At 34.4% G+C, this 15,653-nt stretch overlaps 1 protein-coding gene across 3 annotated transcripts; it reads left to right on the top strand.

Annotated features, from left to right (window-relative positions):
* The first annotated feature begins 2,153 nt into the window (after positions 1-2,153).
* Positions 2,154-15,440, top strand: LOC112738388 (phosphoinositide phosphatase SAC3). Of its 3 annotated transcripts, XM_072211982.1 has the most exons (18): positions 2,154-2,326; positions 2,498-3,010; positions 3,711-3,915; positions 4,001-4,166; positions 4,438-4,660; positions 4,884-4,960; positions 6,250-6,437; positions 6,543-6,640; positions 6,813-6,946; positions 7,052-7,180; positions 7,355-7,730; positions 8,569-8,690; positions 11,943-12,044; positions 12,920-13,111; positions 13,561-13,731; positions 13,947-14,043; positions 14,698-14,741; positions 14,883-15,440. In XM_072211982.1, the coding sequence occupies exons 2-18, from the start codon at positions 2,891-2,893 to the stop codon at positions 14,887-14,889; spliced, it is 2,451 nt and encodes an 816-aa protein (XP_072068083.1). In that variant the 5' UTR covers positions 2,154-2,326; positions 2,498-2,890; the 3' UTR covers positions 14,890-15,440. The 3 variants fall into 3 exon arrangements, with proteins under 3 accessions (XP_072068083.1, XP_029147451.1, XP_025644618.1); XM_029291618.2 differs by having other exon boundaries at positions 14,698-15,440; XM_025788833.3 differs by having other exon boundaries at positions 2,166-3,010; positions 14,698-15,440.
* Positions 15,441-15,653: the final 213 nt, after the last annotated feature.

Raw genomic sequence — 15,653 nt, 5'->3', positions numbered from 1 at the left:
TAATTGATTTTGCCTTTAATACATCAATAATTTATCACTTAAACTAGATACTCAGATTGAGGTGGATTTAGGAGGACCAACATGGATTACGGGTCTCTTAAATTTTTAAAACTTAAAATATATTTAATATAATGTCTAAAACTTTTATCAATATAACTTCTAGTTCAATGGTTAAAGAGAGACATTTTATACTCCAAAACATGATTTCAAATTCCATTTCATGTATTTTAAATTTATTTTCTTTTGTTCTTTCAATTTTATTTTTTTTTTGTAATTCTTCTATCTATTATTATATAAAAATACTTTAGTTTTTATAATAATTTCTATTTGAATGTAATAAGAAAATATATACATAAAAATAAATTAGATTAAATTTTATTTTTTATGATATTAAAATCAAAATATATTAAAAAATTATTTATTAATATGAATATATCTTATATATTATATTCATTAATTTATTTTAAATACATATATTAAAAGTACTAGGGAAACAAATTTATATTATTTATGTTATATCTTTTATAATCAGGATAAAAATTAGAATTTTATGAAAATTATTTTGATATAAATGATTTTTTAAAAATTAATTTTAGTTTAAAATAATATTAAAATATACAATTAATTTTTTTATTAAAATTTTTAATTTTAATATGACATTTTCAATTTTTTGTTTTCGGCCTCCTCTTTATAAGATTTTTGGATCGGCCACTATTCATATTGTTAGAAACTAATTAAAATTTTGAATGATAAAAAAGCATTTTATCTTTCAAACAAAAAATCAAGAACTAAACAAGACTTTTTATTTTCAAATTTTTTCATGGCTAATACAAGGTGATTTGAACATCTCTTTTCTACTTTATCGATCCCACTTGTGTAAGAAGGCATGCTAATTAATCATAATTACAAAAATAAAGTTAGGAATATTTTAATATTTAAATTAAAAACAACTAAATTTTATAGTTATTATTTATATTCACAGTTTTTATTATTTTAATTTTTTTTTTTGTTAAATAGATTGAACATCTTCGAATCTTAAATATTACATCTATGCACTACACACTCACACAACACATTCATACATATTACATGAGTACACACCATTAGCATAGTTCTATAGTTCTTTATGAAAATTTGAACCCAATGCAGCTCTATATAAAGCAAACAAAGTTGCAATATCCAAGTTTTGGCTGCATCATTTTAATTTTTTAAATTTAAAATTATTTTTAAATCCATCTCTCAATATTATATTAGTCCTGAAATTTTTTTCGATGCTAATTCAACAAATAGAGTATTATATATACACTAAAATTAATCATTAAAATTTATTACTAATATAAAATATATGTTAGAATATAAAATACATATTAAAAATAAATTAAATAAATATATATTTATACACAAATATATAATGACTGATTTTAAATATTTTTTATTTAAATTATTTAAATATAATATTTACAAAAATATATAATTTGTAGGATATTTACATAAACCTTACACATCTCGGATACAAGAGTCATCAAAACCATAAAAAACACAATTCGATACTTGAAATATCTAGGATACATGCAATTTAAAAATTCATACATAGGCCAATAGAGCCATAACAAAATTTGACACTGTATCCGAAATACAACAGTTTATAAACATTATTTTTTTTCCTTTAAATAATATTTTTTTATTTTTTATTCTTATATTAATAAAATAAAATATTTTGTTATGGCTCTATTTCGAATATAATGCATCCGACTTATATACAAATTTTTAAATGAATTATACTATGTGTATATCAAAATCAACTACTAAAAACAGCTATCAATATAAAATATATGTTAAAATATAGATATATTATAAAAATAAATTAAATCACACATGTGTTTATACACAAATACATTAGTGACTAATTTTAGTATATAAATAATATTTCTTTTTTTAAATTACATATATTTAAAATGTGTAAAATTTATGTAAATACATAAATATACTACAGATTATATATTTTTGTAATATTATATTTAAATAATTTAAATATATTTTTTAAAATTTTAATAATTAATTTTAATATATAAATAACATTTTTATTTAGACAAAAATGACAAATAAATAAACAATGTTATTCTATTTTAACCATTAAAAAAGACAAAAACGATATCATTTGGAATAATCAAAGGAGATAATACTATTTGCAGATTATATTGACTCCTCCTCGTACAGTGAATTTTGGATCTCAAAAATTAAAATGATAAATGCCTGAATCTGAGGACCCTTTGGTCATCAAAATGATCAAATGGTGGTCTTCTCCTTCCCTTTCCCGTGTTTAGCAGTTAGCACCTTTTCCCTTCTGGAACCTCCCTATAACCAAATCTCTTAACTGTTCTTCATCTTCCTCCACTCTTATTTCTCTCTTCTCGATCTCTTAATTGTTCACGTGCTGATTCTCCCTATGTATCTTCATTCCTTACTATAAAAAGCTTCCGATTTTCTTTGGATCCAGGTGAGTTTGGCGGGGATCAGATGGAAGCGAAAAGATCCGGCAGCCGCGCACGGTTTCGGAGGCGGCGGAAGTGACGAAAAGGCGGTTATGGTTGAAGAGCGGGCAATGGCGAAGGAAGTTCGGTAATTCGGATCGGTTATTTCGCGGGAGAAGAATGCTCTATTTAAAGCAACCTAGCGTTTTCGCGAGCATGGAGCTATGTGATTGTGTTGACAGCGATTCCGTTCGTCGTAGTAGAAATTATTGTGGTTGTGAATGGTGTTAGGTGCTGGATTGATTGGTGCAGAGGGGGAACTTTCAATTTTGGTGGCGCGTTATTTCGCATGCGATTTTGATGGTTTCCCTGAGCCGGAGGCTCGGGGGATCTGAGTGATTGGTGCGAAGGAGAAAGCCATGGCGTCGTCGGAGAATGAGGCTTCGTATCACTCAACTTCTCCTGCCTCTGACGAACTGCGTTCTCTTCCTCCTGAACATACTTGTATCCAGAAGTTTAGGCTCTATGAGACTCTTTCGGTATGCACTTCTATTATTGTTGTTGCTCGCTGTTGTTTGCACTTCTTTGATGATTTCTATTAGAATTTCTTTCTATTATTATAGCTTGTTCTCCACTCGGGATCCACCGAGATCTTTTTTATTTTGTCATTATTGATCATTTCATGTGAAACTGCTTATTTATCTTTTCAAGTTAAATTTTAACAGGTAAAACTTAAAATTGCGTGCTTCTTTCTTGGTCTCATTAATGGCTCGTTCTGTATTCTAGAAAAGAAAAAGAAAAGGAAAAAAAATTGATTTTCTTTGTTTTCTTCTTTTAGGCTTCTACTTGGGATTATTGGTCATGATTATCTCCAATACAGGTCGAAAGTAAGAAGTGCATGTTTGAGGGATCTTATGCATATTAAAAAGTTTCCTATGCACCATTCATCAGCTCACTAGTGGTTCTTATTAATTTTAAAAATGTTATTTTAAACGTTTATGGATTGAAAAGGAAACTGGCTACTCATCCAATGGTTGATAGCAAAATGGATTTAAACGTTTATATGTTCACTGTTTGGTAAGAGAAATAGTTTGGCAAAGTAGATAGTAGTTGTCGGCTTTGTGAATTCTTTCAATGGTTTGATCATTGATGAGACACTTCTTTATAGAAATTATTGTGCATTTATTCTACCTACTAAATTCTTATCCTGTGCATTTATCTTTATGTTTTATCCCACAGAACTTTTACATGATAGGAACGGATAAAAGCAATACTTATTGGAGAGTGCTAAAGATTGGCCGTTTAGATCCTTCTGAGCTAAATGTGCGTGAAGATTCTACCACATATACGGAAAGTGAAATATCTGATCTGCTGAGGCGTATTCATGAGGGGAATAAGTCCACGGGTGGACTGAAATTTGTGACAACTTGTTATGGAATTGTTGGTATGTATGACCGATGATGTTGTCGTGTGTCGTTGAATATTGATAAATGATCAGTCCTTATCTTTACATGTTATTCTGCATTCAGGCTTCATAAAATTTTTGGGGCCTTACTACATGCTTCTTATCACAAAAAGAAGGCAAATTGGTGCAATCTGTGGCCATACAGTATATGCTGTTTCGAAGAGTGAGATGATTCCACTGAGAAGTTCTTCAGTTCAGTCTAACATGACTAATACTAAAAGTGAAAACAGGTATTTACATTCTTTCATGTTAAGTAGATTTTAATTCTTTCATTTTTAAATCATATAGTTCACACTGAATGCTTGCATATTTCTCCTGTTTCATTTGATAATTTATAATAGACAATTGCTTCAAATTTTTTTTTTCTTTTTTGCATTCCTAACGATCTTTCAGTTTCTTTCCCTCTTACTAATTTGCTTGTATTCATGTTTTTTGAAGTTATCATATAAATGTTTTCATGTTTTGTTTAATTATATGCATTTTTTCTTATTACTTTTTCAGATACAAGAAGCTCCTAAGTATGGTCGACCTTACAAAGGATTTCTATTTCAGCTACTCATACCACATAATGCGCAGTCTTCAAAGGAATTTGTGCGAAAATGAGACAGGCCATGTCCTTTATGAGACAATGTTTGTCTGGAATGAATTTTTGACTCAAGGAATTAGGAATAGCCTTCAGAATACTCTTTGGACAGTTGCGCTTGTGTATGGATTTTTTAAACAGGTGATTATAAATGGCTTATGATGCTATTCTAAGTGAATAATGTTATCAGCCTCTCTCGTTAAATTTCATAGTTTCAAATTTCTATATATTTTTCCCTGGCAAAAACAGTTAAGTTTTTTGTGTGTGTTTTTGATAAGTTTGTAATTCACAAAAAATAGGCTCTATATGTTTTTTGACATTCCATGGCTAAATATTAAATATCTATATGATGGCTCATTATTAGGACACACTTGCAATATCTGGTCGGCAGTTCATACTTACACTAGTTGCAAGGAGGTCTCGTCATTATGCTGGCACTAGGTATGTAATTTTTTTGTTTTTTCTTCTCCAAAACAGTAAATAAATTCTATTTGCATTTGAATGAATGTCATTTGCCATTTTGATTGTGTTCAGTTGGTTATACTTGTACATCAATCTCAATGTATAATTTGTCCTTGTTTGTATAATGAACTTGGCTAGTCTGTTAAGTAATTCTGTGATTATTACTATTTTATGCTGATATGTGAGCATGTTTTGTTCTCCTGAAAATTTTCCATCCTTATCTTGGGTTTCAACGTTTGTGTACAATTTTATGTTAATGGCACATGGCATGATGGAATCCTTGGCTTGGATTTTCGGATGCATTTTCTATTAATCTGATTTAGTTTGGAAAAATTAAATAAATTAATGCCAACATAATATGAGGAGCTGGTAATATATTTGGTAAAATGTGAAAAAATGGAAAAGATTGTGCTGATGTCCACTAATAAGAAGGTTCAGGGGAGGTAGAGAAAAGATTTTATTCTTCATATTCTGATGGAGGGCTAAAGCATCTCATTTTCCATTTGAATATTATTGGAAAAGAGTTGTGATTAGTTGACTAAACATAAGATTCTATTCCAGCTCTGGCTTTTTAGCATAAAATGAAAACGCTGAAGGAAAAATCGCATACATGTTTGTTGGAATCACATTAATCTTGAATTGATGCAAGTCTTCTCCTGATCGATACAGTTACCATGGATTTTCATTTTGTCACTAGAAATGAATTGCTTAATTCCTGGAATTGTGCCAGAATGCAGGAATCTCGATTTTCTGCAATTCTGGCAATACAGATCAAAGAGGGATTGATGATTGAGCAACCATGGTGGAGTGATGATGATGATTAGATGTGGCTGGAATCTAATTGGCAGAGAGGTGTTTAAAGAATGTGGCTAGATTGAGAGAGACATTATGTCACTTGCATGAGGGGTGTGTTGCTTCACGGATGAATGAGGATGTTGAACTGAACCTCCAGTTGCAGGTTGGTCTGGCACCAGTGTTGATTGTTCTTGGGTCTGTAGTAGGTGAAACAGATCTAAGATATGTAAATTTGTGAAATGAAGTGCTGCAGCAGAGCAGAGAGAAACAGGCAGTTGACAAATTATTTTCATTCTTGATTTGTCTTTGATTAATCTAACTAAAAATGTTACTACTAAAATTAATTCCTTTACTAATTTCCCCGGCTTAATTTTTAATTTAGTTTTTATTCCACTAAATGCTACTCATGAATGCATATTCCACCATATGTATGTTTTGCAGCTTCTTTTATTTGGTTATTATATCATATGTAGGTATCTGAGACGGGGTGTAAATGAGAAGGGCAGAGTAGCTAATGATGTTGAGACAGAACAAATTGTGTTTGAGGCTGTTCCTGAAGGTCTCCCTGTCCAAATAAGCTCTGTTGTCCAGAACAGGGGTTCGATCCCTCTTTTCTGGTCACAGGAGACTTCGCGTCTGAATCTTAAACCAGATATTATATGTATGTCTTCCCATTTCCTGGATATTGTAAAACATGCAACGCTTATGTTACCTAATTTTATGCACGAGTGACCAAGCGTTTGCTTTTGGGATTGCTTGTCTCCAGTGTCAAAGAAGGATGAAAATTACCAAGCAACTAAACTTCACTTTGAGAATCTTGTCAAAAGATATGGGAACCCCATAATTATTTTGAATTTAATAAAGGTGATCTTCTGAAATGCCTCATATTTTCCCTAATTTGGTAGAAATATTATCCAACCTCCTCAGTCTCCAGTATACAATTTTATTGTAACTTTTCCAACTGAAGGATTTTGGTTTGTTTCATTCTTTGTAAGACTCTTCAAGCGATTGATGTTGCATTGTATTTTACCAACAGTCACGTGAGAGGAAGCCTCGCGAGTCAATACTCCGTTCAGAGTTTGCTAATGCAATTAATTTCATAAACAAAGATTTATCTGAGGAGAACAAGCTTAGGTTCCTTCATTGGGATCTGCACAGACATTTTCAGAGGTTGGTGTCTTCTAATAACTATATCCTCCTTAATAATTTAACTGGAAGTATGCTGTCATTAATTTAAGCTGATGAAATGTTTGCTTCCCCCTTTTCTATTTCCAGAAAATCTACAAATGTCTTGCGGCTTCTGGGAAAAGTGGCAGCACATGCCTTGTCACTAACAGGAATTTTCCATTGCCAAGCGACCCCTAACTTTAGAGCAGAAGACAGTGTGAAATGGCTATCTACTGAGTAAGTTTCTCGTTTTCAATCAGTTAGTTTCACCATTTCTATGTTAAATTTATACTCAAGACAAAGTATTATTATTATTATTATTATTATTATTATTATTATTATTTTGAAAATATTAATGGATGTAAAACACGTTAATTCATCTGCTGATATATTTTGTTTGCCGATGTTAAGTTTTGCATATTGCAATGTTGATAAAGGAAGCTTTCAACCTGCAAGGCATGTGGATGTTGACATTGAGGATGTTCATAATCTTGAGAGGAAACCTGGTGGTGAGAACAATATTACTAATGGAAAGCAGTCTATCAAGCTTCCCATGTTCCAAAGAGGGGTGCTCAGGACCAATTGCATAGACTGCTTAGATCGCACGAATGTGGCGCAATATGCATATGGGTTAACTGCTCTTAGTCACCAGCTTCATGTACTGGGAGTTATTGACGACCCAAAAATTGATCCTGATGATCCTCTAGGCGATGGTTTGATGGGATTTTATGAGCAGATGGGTGACACACTTGCACATCAATATGGTGGTTCTGCTGCACACAACAAGGTGATTTGTCGTGGTCTTAGTTGTTGTTTCAGTTTGAACTGGCTTTTAACATCCACTAGCTTTGTCACTGGGTTTAAACTTTGTAATGATAAAATATTGGATAATGAAAATTCAACACGAGAAAAGATGAATGACATATAAAAGAAAGGAGAGCTCTTTATCTCATCCAGTGTCTCAGTGAAAATGATGTAGTGGTTCATGATGGTTCGTGACTGTATACTGTGATATCTCTGTTGGATTCTCTGTAACAGTTTTCCAAGCTATCATATTAGTACTGTGACTTTGAGAATGGATTATCTCCTGTACTACCTATATATATCTACAACCTTATTCTGAACATTTCCGCATCCATTACTACTGTACTAATTTCTACCAAAATCCGATCACCATTATTAGAATGATTTTGCTTTCAGGAGAATGGGAATATACCACTTGTAGGCTGGTGTTAGTCAATCTCTGAGCTTTTTATATCTATTGGCTGTTGTTTTCCACTTCCTTAAATCTGCATAGTGAAGGGAAGCCTTAGAGCAATAGTGGCATTGTTTTTGTGTAATCTCAAGGTCATGGGTTCAAGTCGTGAAGTCAAGTCCTGATGCTTGGATCAAGTTAGACTTCCTGCATACACCCTTCGAGTGAGGCTTTCCTAGGATCCTGAATAACGTCGGATGCTTTGCACCTGACTGTCCCTCCTTCTGTTAAATCTGCATAGTAGTAGTGGAATGGTCATGAATTTTCATGTTGAAAACTTTCCGTTGATTTTGCATATTGACATAACATAAGACCTTAGCTTCTTAATCTTAAGATGGACTCTCTAACTTTTTTTGTTACTTGCATGTAGATATTTTCTGAGAGGAGGGGTCAATGGAGAGCTGCAACACAGTCACAGGAGTTTTTTAGGACTCTTCAACGGTATTACAGCAATGCCTACATGGATGCTGAGAAACAAAATGCAATTAACATGTATGTTTTGCAGTCATGCTTTACCCCCCTATTTTTGTGTGTCTCTTTCCTTTCCCCCTGTGACCAGATTTATAGCATGTCCTGTCATTTAGGGTCTCCCCCCTCCCTCTCTCCCCCTCCGTTTTTGTGAATAATAATTGAACATTTATTAGATGAAAGAAGGATACCATTGCTTCTAGAATACTAGACAACCAAATGAAAATAACTACTTTTTTCCGTTGATACTAGAAAAAACTGTTACGCATGATGGCTATACCACCTAAGGAGAGATTTAATCATCTTCTCAATAATTGTTGCAGCTTCAATTTTCTTTCTCATTTCTTCATTCCTTATCCTATCCCTTCTATTGTGGCCACTTATCCACCAAACCATCCCCGTCTTTTCCACAGTAAATTTATGTTCTTATTGGCTCTTTACCACCTAACATTACCATACAACAAAACTGGTCTAATACTATGTGATAAAGTTTGCATTTGAGCTTTATAGGTACTTAATTATCACGTGTTGAAAGTCAGTATGTAGTTGGTAGTTAGTAGCTTAGTATTTACGAATGTAGTTGGAGTTAGTAATTTAGCATTTATGATAGTAGTTGATAGATATCTATATATATACCTCTCTTTGGACGAAATGAAAATGCAATGAGTTCTTTCTCCGACGGAAGTTGTTCCTGTGATGTAACTGTCGGCTGCGGCGGTGTCAGCGCTTGCGAGGTAACCATCACCCGGTGTATCAACGGAATCTGTGGTGGTGATGGCTGAGATTCTTGCTTCGACAGAATCTGAGGCTGAGACTGAGTTGAGATTGGGGTTGAGGTTGCGATGAATTGAAGCTATTCCACCATGGCAAGATGAGTGGTTGCAACGGCGAAACCCTGAGAAGTGTGAGAGTCCACGTTACCGTGAAGATACCTTAGGTATGCGGAAACAGGGACTCGTGCTGCTGGCCTCCCGAAGCCAGAAAATCCTTCAACCCCAACAGCGTTGAAAGCGGGCTGTGGAGGTGGCATCTGATGGGGGTGAGGTAGCACGAAGGCAAGCATAGAGTGCAGGGAATTAGCAAGCTGAGAAGCGGAGGGGCGGATCCTTTGGAGACGGGAGCTCGAGGGCCTTGGCTGGTGAATGCGGTGAGGTATGGAGATTCATTCATGGGCTGATGAGCATGTGAGCTTATGGATAGCATCTTTGAAGTTGTTCTTGTAGACTGGTGGCTGGTGCTGCAGGTTCTGATGCTGTGACAATGGTTGAAGGTTTTTGTTTGCGTTGGTGGTTGGGTTTTGATTATGGTGGGTTTCGAAGGTGTTGGGCATTTCAGTGATGGAGGTTGTGGGTTTGGAGGTGTTTCAATAGCTTTTATTAACCACAATTCCATTTGCCACATAGCAGTTCCATTTGCCACATCTGTCTTTTCTACTAACGAGAAACCCCTTTTTTATGTTTGGGAACTTTAGAACGTTCTTAAATTCTTTGAAGGTACTTTTGTTGTTAGGAAAATTCAGGGGTATTCTTGTCAGCAACCAGAAAATAAAGGGGCTCTTTTGGTGGTTAACTCGAAACTAAATTATCTCACCCACACTCGTCTTGATGTTTCCTTTGCAGTAATGGTGGTTAGCAATTCTTGAATTCACCATATCAAAGGCTGCGTTTGTTTTTGAGATCAGGAAAAGATAAGATACTGAGAATAAGACACAAAAGACAGAGATACAAAATTTAGTGTTTTTGAATTCTGTTTGGTGATAAACTAGAACAAATTATGAAAATTTAATTTATTCTCAATTTTTTCATTCAAAAAATTTGAGAAGAAAAATATAATAATAAAAAATATAATTATGAAAAATTAACAAGAATAATGAAAGAAAAAATGAAAAATAAGTTGTGTCTCTTGTTAGTGTCTCTGTGTCCTTCCTGTCAAGATGGATACAAAATACACTAATTCAGTATCTTTGGACACAATTTCTCTGTCCATGTCTCATCTGTCAAATACGATTGTGTCTCAGTGTCTCTGTCTCAGTGTCCCGTTCCTGTAAACAAACGTAGCCCAAAGTGATTGGGATGCGTGATTCGTACCCTAAAATATGTCAAAGGAGCACTAGCCGGGCAGGATGTTGAATAGATAAATATTCAACCTCCAGCTATTGTGTGTTTACAGATGGCAATCTTATCTCTTGGAAAAGTAAGAAACAAATTGTGGTTGCATGATCTAGTGCTGAAGCAGAATATCGTGTTATGACATCAATTTTATGTTTACTTATGTGACAGAAGCAACTTCTTGAAGAACTTCAATTTGGAAAAATAGTCTATGAATCTTATACGGGACAATCAACTAGCTTTGCATATTTCCTCTACTCCACCCTTTCATGAGAGGAATAACAACAATGAAGTCGACTGTCATTTTACTTGACAAAAAATCCTATCTAGAGATCTCACCACAAGCTTTCTTTGTTCAAAATGATCAATTGGCATATATCTTAACTAAGGCTTTAAGAGGTCCTAGATTAAGTTATGTAACAAGCTTGGTATATATGATCTATATACTCAAGCTTGAGGGGGAGTGTTGAAAGTCAGCATGTAGTTGGTAATTAGTAGCTTAGCATTAATGTGAATGTAGTTGATAGTTACTAGTTTAGAATTCATGATAGTAGTTGATAGATATCTATATATGTACTTCTCTTTGGATGAAATGAAAATACGACGAGTTCTTCCTCCTATCTTCTCCTTATTAACAGTATGTAAAACCTGAAGTCCTCCTCCATTTTGCATAAAAAATTCAGCAATAATTCAGTCCTATAAAGGGCAGCCCAGTGTAAAGCAGGCCACACCCAAAAGGTGTGATGTAGGCGACCTAACCTGATGCAAGTATCAGTATCTGATTTTATGACTTGAGTCCATGATCTTGAGGCCACATGATAACAACTAAATCATTGCTCTGAGACTCCCCTTCAATAAGTCAATCCTATAATTACAAGAAAATCGTTAGTGAAATCACTGTCTCAGACTGATTTTATCAAATATAATTGTTCTTTATCTTATACCATTCTAAACTACCTTTTGAACCTGCAAAGTTCTCTTTTCATCACTTGGTCTAGGATTTCCATCTTTTACCAAATTTAAATGTCTTTGTTTCTCTTTGTATTACTTAAAATTTTAATGTCTTAATTTTACTAGTCAATTCTCTCTTCCAAGAAGTGCCTGTTATTAATTGGTGATGTTTCTGTTCCAATAATCATTTGATAACGATTTGATTTCCTTGGCACAGATTTCTGGGGCATTTTCAGCCACAACAGGGTAGGCCTGCTTTGTGGGAGTTGGATTCAGATCAACATTATGATGTAGGGAGACATGGAGATGATGATGCAAGGTATTTGAAATTGATTTTGGCTTTTTCTTTTTAACTCATTTTTAGTGGTACTTGATTGAGGGAGGGCATGGGAGTTTGCTTGGGACTTCTCCATGAAGTGTAGAAATGGACAAGGAAACTTAAACAAAAGAGTCTAAAATACAATGTGATGTATAGTAAATAGGCACAAGGTGCCACACTTTAGATATTGGGAGAGAAAAGATGGAGAATAGTGATTAGTTACAAAGCCTGCTGGGTTGGTTAAAATCCAGGGAAAAGCCTTTGAACTTAGAGCCACAAATGTGGCAGACCCTATCAATCCTAAAATTCCGGGTGAAATTGACATACTAGGTAACTGGTGTCCTCTTGGGTTTTGAGTAGGTGAGTGGATAAAATGTCCAAAACAAAAAGAAATAAAATTTTGGTGTTATCGGAATCTGATGCATTTTAGTTGTGGTATAACAAATATCTAGGAAATGCTAGAATTCATCAAAGATTCCAAACCTAGTGTGGTGATAGCTTTTAAATTCCATGTGTTTAGATGGAGGGCTTTTTCAGTCTTCTATTTGAGTTGTTTTAAGTTTTCAGGCCTTGCAACGTGCTGCTACTCCCTACCTACTATGATGGCAGCTGGAATTTTTCTTGTGGCTAAACTTATTCCACTTATCATAGCTATATCAATCAATAATAATAAGTGTTTTATCTATTCATATCAATAATTTAATGTGGTTGTGGACTATAAATAATGTTCTTTCTATATAATTTAGTTGATTCACTTACTTGTATTATGTTAACAGTAATCACTATTTGCAACAGATTAGCACGATCACTTGTATTATGTACATTGGAAGTTCCTTTTAATGCTGTGAATGTGCTAACTATGAAACATGGTTTAGGTCAACTGTTAAACGATGTTTCTCAGATGGAAACATTCTTCGTGATAGTTCTGCACTTATATCAACCCTGCATCTCAAGCATGGAAGGTTAACTAAGCTAGATTTTCTAGACCAATCAGAAGATGGAAGCAGGGGTTTTTGTGATTCATCACCTGAAATATCAACTTGTGAGAGTGACATGTCTTTTTCAAGGTCTGTACTATCCATTAATGTCAATGTAACTATAATCCGCTTATATAGGACAGAAAATGCAGCACCCTGCATATAAATGTGAGAAAAAAAGAGAAAAGGGGGGGGGGGGGGGGGCTCGGAGTGGTAAAAGGTGAGAAGTGAATTACACCATTTTTTGCAATTCTCTTTATTTATTATATTAGTCCATTTATTTTTGTAATGTTGTCCTTAACTATTAATTATTCTGGACTTATGCTTCATGGATTATGGTAGAAAGTTATATTAGTTGACACATCTCTTTCCTTCTCTTTTCCCTTGTCGTTTGTTCTGTGTTTAAACTTGAACCGACCGGTGGGTAATGTCGACCACTCATACCATGATCTTACAAGTTGGAAACTCATGATTCCTGCTTGCATGATGACATATCCACATGTTAACGATTTTGCAATTCTTTGACTTGATCTAAATAGGTACACTCCTCCAGTGTCTCGGAGACACCTTTTTGGAGAGATGCAAAGAGACTGTTGCTTTGAAAATGATCGAATTTTCTATTCTGAGCATCCAGAATCATTCAGCAGCTCCAACTTTGTTGACTTGAATTGGCTATCTTCAATAAATTCATGTGAAGAGGAGCATAAGAGGTAATAAAACAGGGTATGGGATGAGAAAATACGTAATATAATTTAAAACTAAAAATATAAAGTGTGATAACAGTGTATGGATGCGTGCTTATAACAACACATCTATGATGATATTCAACGTGACTTTACTTTCTTCCATTCTAGGGTAATGCATTACTGATTCCTGAATATCTCCGAAAATATATACATATTAAAGGCCTGTTCATGATATGCAGGTCGTCAATTCCCAGGCTGTCCTCAAAAAGTGTTGGTAATGGAATTACCGGTGGAGATGCAACTCCTTCCACTAGTGAGTCAGGCTACAGGAATAAGGTACCACCCATAATTGCAGCGTGTTATTAACTAAAGATTTACTGGATGCATGGCTGTTAGATTTTGTTAGAGACTTGGGTATTATGAGGTGCTCAAAATCTCACATCGGGTAGTATGGAATGCTTGATGTTGTATATAAGGGGAGTAGTTCTTCCCCTTATCAGCTAGCTTTTAAGGTGTAGTTTCTCACTTTACTTAGATACTTAACAATGGTAATGGAGCGTGGTTGTTGGCACCATGGAAAGGACTTCCTATAGGTTGGATTAAGGTGAACACCGAATACTGATAGCACGGTAGCAAAGTGGGCTACCGTTGGGTCGCCGCCGTGGATTCCGGCTCTCCAGGGGCGGTGTATTGTTAGGGAGGGTAGTATGGGATGCTTTTGCAGCATGAGTTTAAAGTTATTTGTTTAATAGGGAAAGAGTTCAACGAATGGTTAAGGCTGTAATTGGACTAATAAGTAGGTGTTGCTACTTTCTTTGATCTAATAGTACACGTATGTATTGTGTGCATAGTGTGCATCCACCTGTTATCATTTGATTATATCTATACATGAGTTTGATGCCACTACAAATCCCTTGGTAAACAGTTTGATTTTCCAAATGTCTTGGTCTTTTTGACATATTTTGCATTCTAATTCTACATAATTCTCAGGGTAGGAAGCAAAGTGGATCTGATGCATCCTACGACGATACCAGGTCCAAAATTCTAGAGGAATTTCCCAATACTTTTGTACAATGGGTGACTCATGGACAGACACTTTCTCATTGAATTTCCACTAATTATCCTGTACTAAGATATAATGTACATTTGTTTAATTGACTTTTCTTGCTCTAAAGATGTTGATTAGAAGAGAACACCAGAGAGGAGCTTATGATACACAAGCAGGAAATGAAGAAGCCGGCATTATGTAGGCTTCTCTGTAAGAAGCTTATAGTCCAAGAAGAAATCCTACAGGTCTTCTTGGTATTGAGTCGCAGCAGTAATCTTGTGAAATCCATCAAAACCTTGAGGTATAGTCATGTAGTTAATTAGCCAGAGTCTGGCCTGCAGCTTGCTCTTAGTAAGAAAGTATAGCAAACGGTTGTAAATTCTTTAGAAAATATATATTTTTTCCTTTTGCTCTTTTCTCTCCCTTGGAGCTCACTGTTTTCATTCTTGTTTCAACAGTTTTCATACGATTAGTTTTAGGTGCATTTCTTGTATATAGTTGCCCTGCATGTCTGAGCTCCACTTTTAGAACTGCAAATGATTCTTTTAATAATTTTGCTTCTTGGAATATGTAATTCTGGCCTGCACGTCATGCTATTAACGCTTTACCTAATGTGGTGATTTGAGTGTTGGCAACAATGTTTTGGAGCACAGAGCTTGTGCAATAAATTGCCTGGTATTTTTCCCTTGCCCCGTTTTTCAGTTCAGTTTCTTGTTTATTCTACTTGTTTCTTTTTTGCTCATGAATGCTTTGTTAGTTAGTGAACTATTCGTAGCTTTAATGCATCAATCTTTGAGTTCTTCCAAGTTTATCTTTCAACAAAGATAGGTGATATGTATCCCCATCCAAGAAAAAAGATTGCATTTTTTAGGACAGTAGCTTACAAATAAACTAATGC

Source organism: Arachis hypogaea, chromosome 13 (assembly GCF_003086295.3).
Source record: "Arachis hypogaea cultivar Tifrunner chromosome 13, arahy.Tifrunner.gnm2.J5K5, whole genome shotgun sequence".
NCBI lineage: Eukaryota > Viridiplantae > Streptophyta > Magnoliopsida > Fabales > Fabaceae > Arachis > Arachis hypogaea.
The sequence above is the reverse complement of the archived record's forward strand: the minus strand, read 5'-3'. Positions and strand labels throughout refer to the sequence as shown.